Source organism: Parus major, chromosome 1, assembly GCF_001522545.3.
Source record: "Parus major isolate Abel chromosome 1, Parus_major1.1, whole genome shotgun sequence".
NCBI lineage: Eukaryota > Metazoa > Chordata > Aves > Passeriformes > Paridae > Parus > Parus major.
In genome coordinates, this window is record NC_031768.1 from 60585198 (window position 1) to 60599993 (window position 14796).

Genomic DNA, 14796 nt, shown 5'->3' on the forward strand with positions numbered 1-14796 from the left:
TGATGACGACGATGACGACGGCGATGACGTCGCAGTTGGGAGGGCGGTGGCGGGAAGGTCGGAAGCGGCAGCGCCGCCATCTTGGGGGGCGGGGCAGACGCCCGGCTCCGCCTCCCGGGCGGGGCAATGGGGCCGGAGGAGGCTCTGGGGCCGGAGTACGCTGAGGAGTGGCTGGCGGGGCTGGGGACGTGGAGCCTGGAGGAGGCTGAGGGGCGAGCTTATCGCTCCATACAGCCACCTGAAAGGAGATTTAGCCAGGTGGGAGCGGTCCCTTCTCCCTGGCAACAAGTAACAGGAGCAGACTTCTCGGACGAGAAGATCGAGTATTAAGCTGCGCTAATGGAAGTTCAAGTTGAACACCTGGAAGAAATTCCAGACAAAAAACGATGATTAAACATTGGAATGGATGTCTAGGGAGGTGGTGGAGTCTCTGTAGCTGAAAACTTTTAAGTTTTAAACGAAATGCTTTAAAGGAAATCTGTTAAAGGAAATACTGTACGTGACACTCAGTGCCCTGGTCTGATTGATAGGGTGGTGTCGGATTCTATCTTGGGCTCAGTGATCCCAGAGGTATTTTCGAACCTTACTGAATCTGTGTTTCCATGATCTTCAGCTAGAACAGCTTGCTCAGAGCCCCATCCAACCTGTCTATAAATGTTTCCAGGGATGGGGCATCCACCTCCTCTCTGGGCAACCTGTGCCAGCGCAACACGGCCCTCATTGTAAAAAAAAACCTCCTTTCTCAATCTAAACCTGCCCAATTTTGGATTAAAATCATCACCCCTTGTCCTGTTACCTTACAAAGGTCTTACAGAGTCTTCAGGCCAGTGCTTTGCTGCAAAAATCCCTTGGCTGCAGGGTGGATTTGGCTGATTGTAGTGGAGCAGCCTCTGGGGAGCTGCCGCTCTGTGGTTTGGCCACCTGTGTGTCCTCGCCTTGCTGCGAACACCCTTCATCCTTCACATCGGACAGGAGAAGCAGGGTTGGGCTCTCGAAACAAAATCCTCTAATAACACAAGTGACCTAAATGGGGGAATCTCTCCTATGGATGGTGTCTGCCCAGTGTGCCCTGTGTCAGTCAGAGATCCCTTCAGCTCACCATCGTGGGACATGTGTGCTTTTTTCCCCTTACACTGTGCTCTCGCAATTATACTTGTGGTGCAGTGAGCTACCATTGTAGATATATAAGTTTGGGTGAAAAAAGTGGGTGTGTTCTAGAATACAGGGGGTGCAGTCATTCTGGGGTTTTGCTTATGTAGCAAGAACTTTAATAAGGAGCAAGATTTTTTTTTATTATGTTTTTGTAAATAACTAATTGCAGTCATGCTGGAATAAATTATATTCAACATCACAAATTTTGTAGAACATGTTGAGCTATCTCTTTGACAGCAGAAAGTGCTTCTAAGGAAGTTGGCTTGATTTCTCGAGAAGGAAGCAAAAATCCGTAAGTTCCTGTGTCACGGAGCTCAAAGGTAAAAGAATATTTAATGCCAAGATCGTAAGCCCAGTCGTCAGACCCTCCAGGAGCTAAATCTGCATGAGGAAGGGAAAATAAAAAATTGCCTGAAACCAGAACCTTTTCTGTTCAAAAGCTGTCTTCTGATGCTGCCAAGAATATACTGTCCTGCCTTTCATTGCAGTAAAGTCATACTTACAGATTGTTTGTGCACCAGCACCAGGTCTGTAAGTTTTCCAAGTCGTCCTCTTTATAGCTTTAGCTGCTTTCTGTGCCAGGCTTTCCTGAAATTAAACAAAACATTATTACCTTTAAGGCCTTGTGATAATAGGTAATATGTACGCAGTTAGAATTTACTTACAGTGTGCTCAGGATTTCGAATTAGTTAAATAGTCATATAAAAGGTTTTAGAAAACCCATTGAATGTGGTAAAAGTTTTCAGTGTATGCCCATGCTACAGATTGCCTTTCTGCTGTAGACAGGTAAGTATAGATGGAACTTTATCCCCACTTCTGGCAGTAAACTGTTGTGAAACCATTTTTTCTCATTCGTCTCATATTTTTTCTTTTTTGCCACGGTATTTAAGTCACTCTTCTTTTAAGAAATATTGACAAATACAGCAGGAAAATAATTTGAGAGAACCCTACTCTTAAACCATGAAGAAAAGTAGAATGCCCAGAATCAGTGCACCTCTCTCTTCTTTACAGGGAAAGAGTGACTGTTCTGTTTTGAACTCTGCTGTTTTCAGTTTTCAGTGAGAGTTTGTGCTGTCATTTCATCAAGGAAGTAAAATTCTACATATGCAGGATATATTTTCCATCTTACCACTAAGACAATTTTAAATAAGTCTCCCTAGAAAAAGTCTTAATAAAAGTAGAAAGTGTCCATCAGAATACTTCATTGCTTAGGTATGTAAAGGATGTTTGAGAGTCACACACCCAATTAATTTCAGAGTTTATATAAACCATACAACATAATGAAGAATTTGCATGTATATATTTTTTCAAGATGTTCAGAACAAGAGGACTCTGCTCTTCTAGCAGCAGCTTCAATATATTAGGTATTGTTGATGTATAATCAATCTGGAATAAATATTTTCATATTTTCATTTTTCTGTAGCTTTCAGAAACAGCTTGCTGACTTACACACTACTAGACCAGCCCAGACTTTTTCAGTTGTTAAGAACATCAAGAAAAATGCCATTTCCTAATTCTAGATCCTTACAGCACAGTGACTCCCTCATTACAAGGCTAACAAAGCTGCGTGAATAGTTCTGAAATTAGTGTGAAACTTCAGGAGGTGGGAAGACTTACCAGCTCCTCATGGTCTTTGCTTTTGTTCGTAGTGTAAGAATATGGAAACAACACCATCTGGGAGTAGGAGTGCATGGTTATGTAGGCTTTAATGGTGTCTTTGTGGTCTCTGACAAAGCGAGCCACTGCTTTCACTTCAGGCTCAGACTCTGGGTAGGGTCCACAGTAAATCTCCTGGCATTCAGAGTGAGATGCTCCTGGACCTTTAACCAAACAAAAAAGTACACAGTTTTACTCCTTCTTCCTTTCTGCATTTCTGTTCATGAAAAATGCAAGAGTATGAAATGAAAGAGCAGAGTATGATGCTAATACACAAGAAATCATGGATTCCACCATGCTATGGAAAGAACTCACATGCTTGTAGAAATCTCTGCAAGCCCACCAGGATTTCTCACCTATTATGTTCTTACAAGTAGTCAAGGAGAAGATGTGGAAAAAAAAGTATTCAAAGACTGGATAAAAACTCTTAGAGAGGATGAATATGCTTCATTTAAAATCATCGCATGATTGTGAGATCACATCTTAAAATCTAGAAGTACTAAGGAAAGAGGCAATTCCACATGATCATTTATTTAATCTTGTGGGAAAGCAAACTCCCAATGGGAAGCTGAGAAAACAAATCAAAATGAAAATTTTTAAGAAAAATTGATGGTGGAACAAATTATCAAGAAGACAAATAGGATTCACCACTTCTGTCTTCAGAATAAGATCAAATAACTTTCTGGAAGCAGTCAGGATCTTTAAGGGGAAAAAAATTCATGTTTTTCTTGATATAACAGTCATGGATGGTTTAACAATGGGCTAGAATGACTGAAATCCATATAGGACTTTACTGTTAGCACTGAGTGAAGTCACATCTGATCTATAGAGCAATATTTTAGGGCAGCTATGCTGCAGACTATGAAAAAAATCATGTCAAGTACCAAAGTGCCTGCAGTAATTAAATTAGATGTAGTCTTCAAAAGAATCACTAAGGGCTAAAAAATATTGATCACCTAAGCATTATGGAAGGAAGCTGTACACTCAGCTGGATAGTGCAACATGCCTTGGGTGACATGGCAAGGGCCACCTCTTCCCTCTTTCTTTCTTCCCACCAACAGCCTCCCCTAGGTGTGTCATGGTGTGATGTAAGGGGCTCTGTTGTGCTGGGAAGAGATTATTCCATGGTGTGTCATCTGGGGATGAAAATTTCTGAGTCCCAAAATGAATTATCTAAAGCTGGGAAAGTTTTCACTAGTTCATAACAGATACTCAGCTGCATTTGTCTTTGTATTAACTTTGAGAACAGTAGATGAAAATATTTTCAAAGTAAAAAAAATTAAAGGCCAAAAGTGAGGCAGGTGTACAACAGGAAGGAAATGATGTCCTACCACACCAGTGTGCATCAAAATTCCTGTTCATGTCAGTACCAATGCACTTGCTGTTACCATGCGATGAGCGGCTTTTTCTCCACAGGCGGTTCTATGGAAAGAGACACACAAGTTGTGTTCAATGCACCACCTCACTGGTTAGTTAAATGTGCCTTCTCGCTTGTGCCTCTACTGTCCTGTGCTGGTGAAGACCGAGGAAGATTCCAAAACCACAATCTGCTTGCCAGCAAGGCTGGGTGATAAAAGGAAATGTTGGGTAGCATCAGAAGTGATCACATTCTGATTTCAATGGAATTTGGGCCGAGGAAGGAGGGTAGAAGACATAGTTTGACCAAGTATGTGAGTTTAGGAGCACAAATCCCAGCTTTCTGTGGCAAAGATGCAGAAATTCCAAGCACAGAAGAGTTTGGGGTGTGGAGTTCCAGGATGAAAACTAGGCCCTAGCCATGCACAGTGATAATTCCCATAAATAGCAAATCAGTACCTTCCACAACCTGTCAAAAAAGGTGTACATACAGAGGGGTGGCTCCATGTGTACTCATAGCCATCCACGTTTATCACGGGCATGATGTAGAAATCAAAGTGCTCCAGAAGGGTTGTCATGATCTGATCTCTCTCACGCACATGGATTACCTATAAAGCACAGGGGAAACATATTAAAAGCATTTGTAATTGTTATTTTTCTTACCTTCCTACAAAGGTACCTGGTGGCATGTGTAAAATAATTGTGCAATTATCAGAGCAGTCTACCTGAGTCTGATAAAGCTCATCACATCATGGAAATGGTTAAATAGCAATGTACCTCTCTGCTCAGAAGTGCCACAGGGAGAAATTGAAGCAGTCAGTCAGATACACTTCAGTCCTTTAGTGTTAGTGGGTGGTCATGAGACAGAAATGAAGTCCATTAATAGGAAGGTTTGAGGTTTTGCTGCCTGTGTAAGTAATAGAAACCCTCCCTCCTGCCCAAAGTACAGCAAGCTCCAAAATAACAAGTAATATTTCAAATGGCTACCGTACATAACATTATTTATTCTGGTTGTATTGTAAGTTTAATGCAATGGTATGACAAGAGTCAGTAAGATCTACATTGCTAATTTTGCCTCACAGCTTATTTTGAAGGCTTTAGTAATACCGAACCTCGTTGTTGGTCCGTGACAAAGAAATAAATTTTAATCTAGATAAGTGGGTTTGTTCCTATTAGAATAGACTAAGTCCTTCATCATCCTTTTTTTTCTTTATGCCTTACTTAGATCACCTTCTTTCATTTTAAATCCTTCCTAGTTATCCTCAGGCAATGGACTTCCTTTGACTAAATGAGAAACGTCAATCTTTCTATAATCTTAATGACAAAATTAAATTACAAAAAGTGGACCCATTGTAAAGAATGCCTAGGATTTACTAGGGACAGCTGATGATTTTAGTGCATGTGTGCAGATGTGGATTAATGTCAGATTTTAAAATGTTGCTTCATGAAGAGATATAGAAACAAAATTTGAATTTAAACCACGTAAATTAGATCAAAAGAATGGAAAACCTAAATGTTCAGCCTGTTACTTCTGAAAAATGCTGCAGGGACATGTCACTGGCAAAATGACAGCACAGCTGGTAATTATTTGGAGCAGCATGAAAAGGGGAAATGCATTTCTTTCCAGTGGAACCTTGAAAGCTGGGATTATCAGTGGGTCACAAGGTACATTCAGCTGTATCTGTTCCTAACTCCTGCAATATCCTTTCAAATGTTTTAGGCATTGAGATTTTATATATGTGACTGATGACAAAAAGAAATACATTTATTAGTTTTTCATTGTTACCATCATCATCATCATCATCCACATCATTTAGTTCCATCATGGCAAAATCATAATTCACATTTCAAGGACTCGTTTATGTTGTTTCTCTGACTATAGTACTGGTGACTTTGAAGTCTCAGTGTCATCTAGTTTATTTTTACTGTGACCTTTGCTTTTGTGAAAAAATAATGATAAATAATATCTCAGAACATTAACTGAGCAAGATGGGAAACCTCATCCGGGCCAGAAAGGCCTCAGAAGCCTTTTCCTCATCCCATACAAGGGACTGAGTCAGCAGCTCAGTATAAGGAGTTGGGTAGAGATGCTGTAAGTTCAAAAAGACCAAGGCAATGTATTTTAAAATCCAGTTATAAACTGGATGTTTTTCTTTTTGTGCACCTTTCTTCCCTCTCCTGGGCAGTGTAGATAATAAAGAGGCTAAAGATAGATGTGTCTATTTGTCTGTGGCCATACATCAAGGCAGGTTAATCTAAGCCAATCCCATCAGTCATTAATCTATAGGCTCAACCCATCCGTGATTTTCTAGTTTCCATGAGCTGGTACTACAGCTGGATGTTGTTGATCATGTTCAGGAGGTCTGACATGAGGGTGTCACTAGCAGGGATAATACCTTCAGAAGGAGGTGGCTTATGTGGCTTTATTCTCTGCAGATCCAGAAAAAGAAAAGCAGGAGCACAAATGAAAAACATGGAGTCAGGAGGAGCAGTAGCAGTACACACAGGAGTAGGTGATGCATCACAGCCAGTGGATTGCTGGTGTGGAGCTGTGCCATGTCTGGAACAGACAAGTATGGGGCACCTAATGTTCTAGGAAGGCATGTGGGGAAGAGCCAAGGGTTGCTGTAGGACAGCTTTGAGCTCACCCTGTGTGTCTTCTGACCTGCTCCAGGCAGTGCCAGTTGCAGTAATATGGACACAAATCACCATGTGCTGTGTGACTCAGAGCCAAGACCACTCCTGGTCCAGACATGGCCCTAGTAGATCACAAAACACATGTTTTTTCTGGCATGCCCTCTCCATCCTTGACCAATCATAATGATAAATGTCTCTGTTGGATTTGCTGCACATACTTTGAGGTTTCTTTCATACTTTGGAATACATTTGAGCTCTTTTGGATTCACTCCCAATGACTTTGTTTTTCTCACACATACGTACCGTTATCTACTGACATGCACACACACACACACACACACACACACACACACTGCTATGCTTATAGCTTAGACACAAATATTGTGTGTTGGTATTGTGGGAGTAAATGGATTAAGGCTTTATGTTTCCTAGAATGCAATTTGACTAAGGTAAAGGGCATCAAGATTTTTTGCTTTGCTTTGAAAACTGTAATCAGATGTGATTATGTACTCACATGACCTATGAACCACAGGCAAAAAGCAGGAGAAATCCATTCTCTAGCGTGGATACCACAGTCAATCCATATGGCATTTTTTGATTTTTCCGTGCTTTTAGAAATCTGACAAAAGACAGATTGCATTCAAATGTCACGATCATAAAGGGTACCACATAAAAAGCGGAAGTGAAAAGGTAACCAAGATGGAAGAAAAAGCAGCATCTGTCTTGTAAGGAGAGCTCAGACTGATCCTGAGCCAGGATGCAGCCATTGGTTAGGTTTGTGTACAGTCAGAGAGCCACATTCAGGCTGCTTGCAAAGTCCCAACATGGGCCCCAAAACTACAGCAAGACCCGAGGTCAGGTGAGTGTGGCATCTGCTATGCAGGGCAACAAACTAGATTGGCTTTGTCAACAGAGGAGGGTATCCACTGTGCCAGTATTTCATGCCTTTGCATGATGGTCTAGATGTGGTAACTTCCTTGTGACTGTCCTGGGGTGACCCAGAAAAGCACCTAATCTGGTCAAATGCATTTGCAATGGTAATGCATTTTACTAGAACAGCTTAGGAAACTTCTAAAAAACACAAAAAATAGGAATGTAGGTATAGATTCAAGGAAACATGCTGGCCAAACCCCATCATTTGCTTATAGTAGTACTTGGGAAGTTTTTTTGCAGTATGTCACAGGCGTACCTTCAGAACATAAAGCGGTCGCTTTTCATAGGATGATCCAATATATATTTTCTGGAGGAGATCAGAGTGGACTTTCACTACTTCCTCCATCCAACGATATATCTGCAAGGATGAAGTTAGTAAGTAGATCTTCTCTCTACTATTTTCCTTCATCCCTGGAAGTGTTCTAGACTTAAATTCATTCTACCTCCCAAAATTTTTATCTATGGTAAAGAAAAACTAGTAATTTGACTTACCTACCACTTGCCTGACTAATTTTTGTTACAACCAACATTAAGATGCAATCACAACACAGTCCAAATGTAGCCCTGAAATTCCTGTTTATTTCTATCTGTTTACATTGTTATTGATTTAATGTTTTAAATATTTGCCTGTTTGTTTTGTGACTTCATTTTGCTTCTGTATTCACTGTCTTTGAATGACAGTTTGAGGCAATACATGAGAGACTTTTTCTGGTGCTTCTTTCTATCTCTGTGAAAGCATTACAATAAATAGAACTCTTAATTGTTGAGCAATACAGTGGTAATTATTAACTGCTGGTGATTTCTTTCCCTTTATCTCCATTCTCAACTAATGAGACAAATTTCACCCTTTGCATCTACAGATGTTCACGACAAAAATAGCTTACTTCTTTCATTGAGTGGTAGTTTTCATAGTATGAGGAAGATCCGCGAGCATTGATTGTGTCATTGACAGTCTGTTTTTCAATAATTCCTTGAACATCTCCCATCAAGACTCTGAATAACAAAGGAAGAGCACAACCTCCTGTTAAATAAATGACAAACAATTTTACAGAATCATTCATGACAACAAATAAAAAATACATACTTGTGTTGGATGGTCAGTTGCCTTAACTGAGCTTTTATTCTATTTATGTTGGATGCCCTGACATAGAAATGGACTTCTCTGTCCTTCTTGATGTTTTCAACCACAACAGGTTGCCAGAGAATGACCTACAAAGTTTCCAAAAACATTTTATTTTTATTTTTTTTATTGAGGAAAGAAAAAATATTCTTACTAACATTTAATAAGCATTTTGAAAATAATCAAAGCATATGTTTTCAATTTGAGAGACTGCTTGCAACAAGCAGTTTAATGTTCCTTGTGATGTGTAGCATTCTGCTACTTCTGGAAATGAAATGTGTGTATTTAAGAAAGGTTTATAATGACTTCTGCACAGAAATTCATAAATCAAGAACAAAGACAAGGACATAACCTTTTCTCAGATAGTATTTCTAGTATAATAGATATATTTAGCTGGTTATTATGTTACATGTTTTCAAGTCTGCTGAGAGTTATTTTCCCTGAGGGTATTTGGAGAATTAATGAAGATCAGACCAGTCTTTGTAGTTATTGTATTCCCTGATGACTTTGATCACGGAGGAAATAAGTGCCAGAAGGGGTTTGAATAAAAGTCAAATTGAAGAAGCAATACAGAGATTAGAAATTGGAGAAAAGTAAGAAAATTAGATTGTTCTTGGTAAAATTAAATATTTTACAATAATACAATCAGAAGCCAACATATTCAATAAAAGACTGAAACTTCAGAACCAATAATACAAAAAGATCTAAGGGTGACAGCAGTAAATTAGGCATAAATTTAGAGTGTGAAAAAAGTCAGCATAATTCTTGGATGCATTTTTAGGGCACCATACAGCATGACAGACCCAGACAGTAGGGTTTATTTTTTTTTCTTTATGGTTCAGTTGCACAAGGAATATTGTTTGAACAATAAATGGTAACAATTAAAATTGGTTGGGACATACTGTTTGTGTCTACCCTTCCCCTTCCCATTTCCCTTTCCTATTTGCTATTCCCATTCTAATTTTTTTCTTATAGCTTGCCCAATTTATACTCATGGAAATAAATTGTTCTGTTTATAACCCATGAAAAACATTTTGTTTGCATATTCCCATAAATGGCTCGGAAGAAACCACCACAAGCCCTCTCTGCATTGAACGTGCTGCAGTTCTTCTTCCTGACTTCTTCTCCTGTGTACAAGAAAGTGAAGAATTACAGTCGTAAAAAAAACAAACTGGAGGAGCAGAGGTTTATATTGGTACAGAAAAAGAGATGTATATGTGACTTGTGAAGGTGGAAGAGAGGAAGAAAGGTTATCAAAATGTTTCTGAGAACTTAAGGGAAGGATTAAAAGATACTTGTAGGGACAGCAGAAGGATTTTTGGGTGGGCATAAAATGAATAAAAGCCAAGAAGAACAGAGAAAGACTGGACATAGACACCTTTAAAAGCTCTGTCATATGAAACTATCCTCAATCATCCTGTAAATGATGTTGATTGAGGGAATGGTTACACCTTTGTTGTAGTGTTGATTTCAAACTGGGAGGCTGTGATTGGGCAAGTGAAGAGGAAGAGATGTCTCAATTTAATTAAACACTCCTTTATCTAATGAAAGATAGAAGTAATAATAATACAAAAGTATTATTTAAGATATTTTTTTCTTCTAGATTCTACCTTGAAAAAAATACCACAAAAATCCAGTCCTGATCTTCAAAGGTGTGCAAGCCATATAGTCAAGATCACACTGGTCAAAAGTGCTGAAGTTCCCTAGCAAATGTATTTCTACTTACTGTGTGTTGGTGTTTTGCCAGTTTTGCAGTGCCTTAATACACAAAATCAATTGCAGAAATATGAGCTCCAATATAATTCATTACTGAAACATTATGGAGGGGTCTCCTCATGTAAATCAGAAAGTAGTAAGAAATGAAAACCAAGCATTTCCTGAGCTGATGTATTAGAACAAATGAATGGAAGTGGGCTAAATCTCTTCTGAGAGGGAGAAGTAGTATTACAGCACTTTGGGGAAAATCTGGCCTAGAGTTCAGAGAGACAGAATAATCTGTTTACCTCAGGGGTGTTCAGTAAGTCCTGAAGAGCTTTAACTTGTTCATCAGTTTGTGGGAGAGCCCACAAAACTTCATCCCTGAAAAACAAGGATTTTTAGGTAAAGCACAGATTCTTGGAACAGCTCCAGTTCATGCAAAAATGGAGATGCAGGCTTGGCCTCACTCATCTTCCCTTCACAGGCTGCTGTGAACCCAAAGATAATCCAATAATGAAGATGCTGAATCTAGTTCCAGCTTCTCCATCTGCCAGTCAGTAAAATCCATGAAAAAGGTGGTGCAGGGCTTTGGTAGCCAATATTACATTTTTAAATATTTAAAATATTTAAAATTAAAAATTTTAAATAAGCCAGTATTTAAAATTAACACTGAGACTGCTCCTGGGAGCTGCACCAGCACCACAGCCACCAGCCCCAGAAGTAGCAGCAAAAAAAACAACTAGTTGAGAACAGGAAGATGGCTCTCCTATTGTTCCCTGAGTTTCTCAGTCACTACTCAGCAGAGACATCAGCCCTCCCAGTCTGCCAAAAGCCCTCACAGATTGGCAAAAGCCAAACATGATGTTTTGTAGATGTGTATTCCTACTTCAGTCAAGTTCTTCTCATTTACGTCCCTCTGCTGGTATCGTTTCAGTTGTCTGCAACACTTTATCCCCATCTTTGCCCAGTAACTTATATTCCCTTTCTATTTGAAAACCATGGTCTGGACATGCTGTATATGACACAGTGCTTCCCAGCTACTCCATGCCTGACTCCACTGTTGGTGACAGAAGTGAAATTCACTTTTTGAAAAGAAAAAAATAACAGTCTGCATTGAGTTGTGATCATCAGTGTCCTGCAAGTCCAAGTCATGTAGTTAAAAATTGCATTGCATAGATAATTAAAATAATTTGTGTGTGTAGAAGAAGGAGACTCAGGAGAATGTCAGACCCCTCTTCCCATTTCTGGGCTGGGGTGGCTCTCAGCCATCTAATCACATGGAATGGGTGGCACCATATAAACCAGGCACAATCAAAGTCCCTGCCAGCCCTGTCTGCAAAGACTGTCCTGAAAAGAAAACAGGCAGCACTCTCAAAACTGGGGTTTTCAAGCAGCATAACATGATTGTCACAGATTGTTGCTGTGACTGATTTCAAGCAGACACCTGACAGCATCTGGCAACCAGGTGATTCATCTTTACTTTTAGCCAGGCTCCAAGCAATCATGAGAATCAAGTTTCTCATGCAGAACCAACAGCATGCCAACCCTATTGTTACCTCCACCATCATTTGACAGAACATCAAATAACAATCAGGGGTAGGCAAGGTGGGCAGTTTGCCTATTTCTTTAGGTAAGTGCACTCTGAAGTGTGTGTTTGAGGCTACTTTAAAAATTGATGTCTTCTCATAGCTGAGGGAGCCTTTTCACACAGGAGCCAAGAAAAGCCCTGCTGCATCTGGTTTCACTGCATGACTCCCACAGCCTGAAAGCACCATAATGGGGAAGCTGATGTGTACTTTTACCCCACTGTTGCACAAATATTTCATCCAAGTGTGGTAAGTACTGAGCAGGTGCTACGATTCCTCTCTAGCTCTTGTGATAGGACCTGAATACACTGAGTAAGCTGATCAAAATTCTGCCCCTGCTGTTCAGTGTGGTGACTATTAACAGCCAAAACTGTAGTTGTTGTCTTCTCGGTCCCCCTCCTTTGATTTGGCACTGTACTCTCTTTCATGGGTCTTCTTCCCCACTTTTGTAGAAAACACCCAGACAAAAGCTTTAATTATTACCCTTACGCCAAACTCAGAATCTCCCAGCTTCCTCGCCCTGCCTGCTGCCCCTCTGCAGCTGGACCTGGTCATCTCAAACACACCTCTTTTCTTTCTGTTCTCATGCCCTCCTTCACTGATTGCTTTCAGTTTATACTCGAAAACATCCTTCTCATTCCCTTCTTCCAATATTTTGCCAGAGTCCAACTGGGCTCTCTCCCTGTTTCCCGTATCTTTTCCCTTTTTCTTTTACCTTTTGGTAGAAGTCCAGCTGCCATCCCCACACTACAATACTCACATCTTACCCTGTAAGTGAGTAAGATACATTTCAGTTAATTTGAAGATGATATCTTCATCTGAGCTGAGCACTGCCTTAATAAAGAAACAGGCACTCTAGGGGTCAGCTTAACCAGAGCTAATTTAGATGTGTGTGCTAACCTGAAATGAATTGCCTTCTAAATACACAATTTTTTTTCCCCCACTAGCTGTAGAGAAAGGTGAAGGGGACTTGTTCCTACACAAAGCTGTGTAAAAATGCCATCTAGTCAGATGAATCTCATTATTTTAGCCATTTTTGTAACTGGGGCTGAGGGGGTTAGGCTCCTGCTTTCCAGTGGGAAATAATCTTCTTTAAGAGTCAGATATTCAGTGTTGTATTTAAACATGAAATAAATAAATCTTCAAGTAGCACAGAGCAATATTGTTCTACTGAATTCACCTTAAATCACATTCGTTACCCCCTACTTTAGCCCTCCCACCTCCATAGCAATCCACAACAAAATATGACTGCAATACAGAGGGAGAGGAAAGATCCTCTTTTTAATACATGAACTCAATGGTGTTCACCTCTCACAGGTCTGCAGAGTGGCACAAAATCACAGAAGGGATATGAGAAATAATTCACACTTTATTTGGGCAGATATTTTGGTTCTGGGAGCAGGTTGTATTTAATCCTAGGTTGTTCAGCTTTGCTTAAAATCACTGCATGAGGAACTTATTCTTTTTGTTTTACTTATTAGAACATTTCAGGTTTTTAAACCAGTGGTACATGCAGAAAATAAAAGCACTTTGCCTGTCTTCCTCTCTGACATATGTTCTCATATTTTTTAAGAAAGCATTTGGTTTCAGGGCATTTCTGAAGTTTATCAATAGGTAACAATAAAGCTGCTTCTGAAACATTGTGCAAATACCAAATGGTTATTCAAAAATGATTTATGCCTGGAAAAACAATCATAAAAGCTGCTTTGGAAAGAAAACAGATTGTTAGCACTTTCTGAAATGGTTTCTCTTTCTACCTCAAGAAGTAATTCATTTAAGCTCTTGTTTTAAGGCAAATGAAGCAAATTATTTTTTCCCATTAAGCTTCAAAATGCCCTTTATTGGCATTCAGAAGTACCGAATGAACAGAATTGATTTGCACTTAGACCGAAAAGAGTAGTTGTAATATGATTAAAAATACAGGATTTATGGATGCAAAGAAGACCTAAAATAATTTCATTTCCCCCACCATCTTTATGTTAAATTGAACCACGTATCCAATTACAAGGGCAATAAATATTTGTCAGCCTTTGACAAATGTTTTCTCATGCAACTAGGAATTATTTTGCATCAATACTTTCCTTGTCCCACACACCACACACCAGAGCCCCCCAGTAGCATCAGTAGATATTTACCTTGGAATAGTGAAGACATGGTTCTCTGGAACCAAGATAAAAAGAGTGAAAAAGAGCAGGTAAAACTTCATCTTCATGGCATCCACAACAAAGCCAAATGCAATAGGAAAGCCGAGGGTTCAGGCCCCACATTATTGATTTTAAAAATGTTATTTAAAGAGTAGTTAAAATTTAATACTGCCTCTCACTTCAACCCCAAGCTCCTGGTGGCTAAGTCAATATGACAGAGCTCTCTAGGGAGGTGCTGCTCATATTGATGTTGTCCATGTACAAGAGGATAAAATACATTTTGGACATTTTCATATTGACAAATCACTTTTTCATCTCAGCCTTTTATTTTATTGCAGCTACGAACAACAGACATAAGAACACCAAGCACAAAGCTTTTGTAATCCTCAAATATTTGTGGAGGTCCAACAGCGTGCTGTGCATCCAGCTCCCTTATAAGACATCACAGCCAAGCATGAATCTGGTTCAAAGCAGTGGGAATGAGGTTAAGTCCAAACAGAAAAATTCTGAACAG

At 39.7% G+C, this 14796-nt stretch overlaps 1 protein-coding gene across 2 annotated transcripts; it reads right to left on the reverse strand.

The window, feature by feature from the left end:
- Positions 1-1266: 1266 nt before the first annotated feature.
- CPB2 (carboxypeptidase B2) lies at positions 1267-14380 on the reverse strand. 2 transcript variants are annotated; one of them, XM_015617876.2, is made up of 11 exons: positions 14274-14380; positions 10858-10933; positions 8819-8943; positions 8619-8727; positions 7991-8092; positions 7316-7420; positions 4656-4772; positions 4140-4230; positions 2770-2972; positions 1656-1740; positions 1267-1533 (listed from the first exon to the last, which is right to left on the reverse strand). In XM_015617876.2, exons 1-11 carry the CDS (start codon positions 14348-14350, stop codon positions 1349-1351), a joined length of 1275 nt encoding a protein of 424 aa, XP_015473362.1. In that variant the 5' UTR covers positions 14351-14380; the 3' UTR covers positions 1267-1348. The 2 variants fall into 2 exon arrangements, with proteins under 2 accessions (XP_015473362.1, XP_015473445.1); XM_015617959.2 differs by lacking the exons at positions 8819-8943; positions 10858-10933 and having other exon boundaries at positions 8619-8755; positions 14274-14360.
- Positions 14381-14796: the final 416 nt, after the last annotated feature.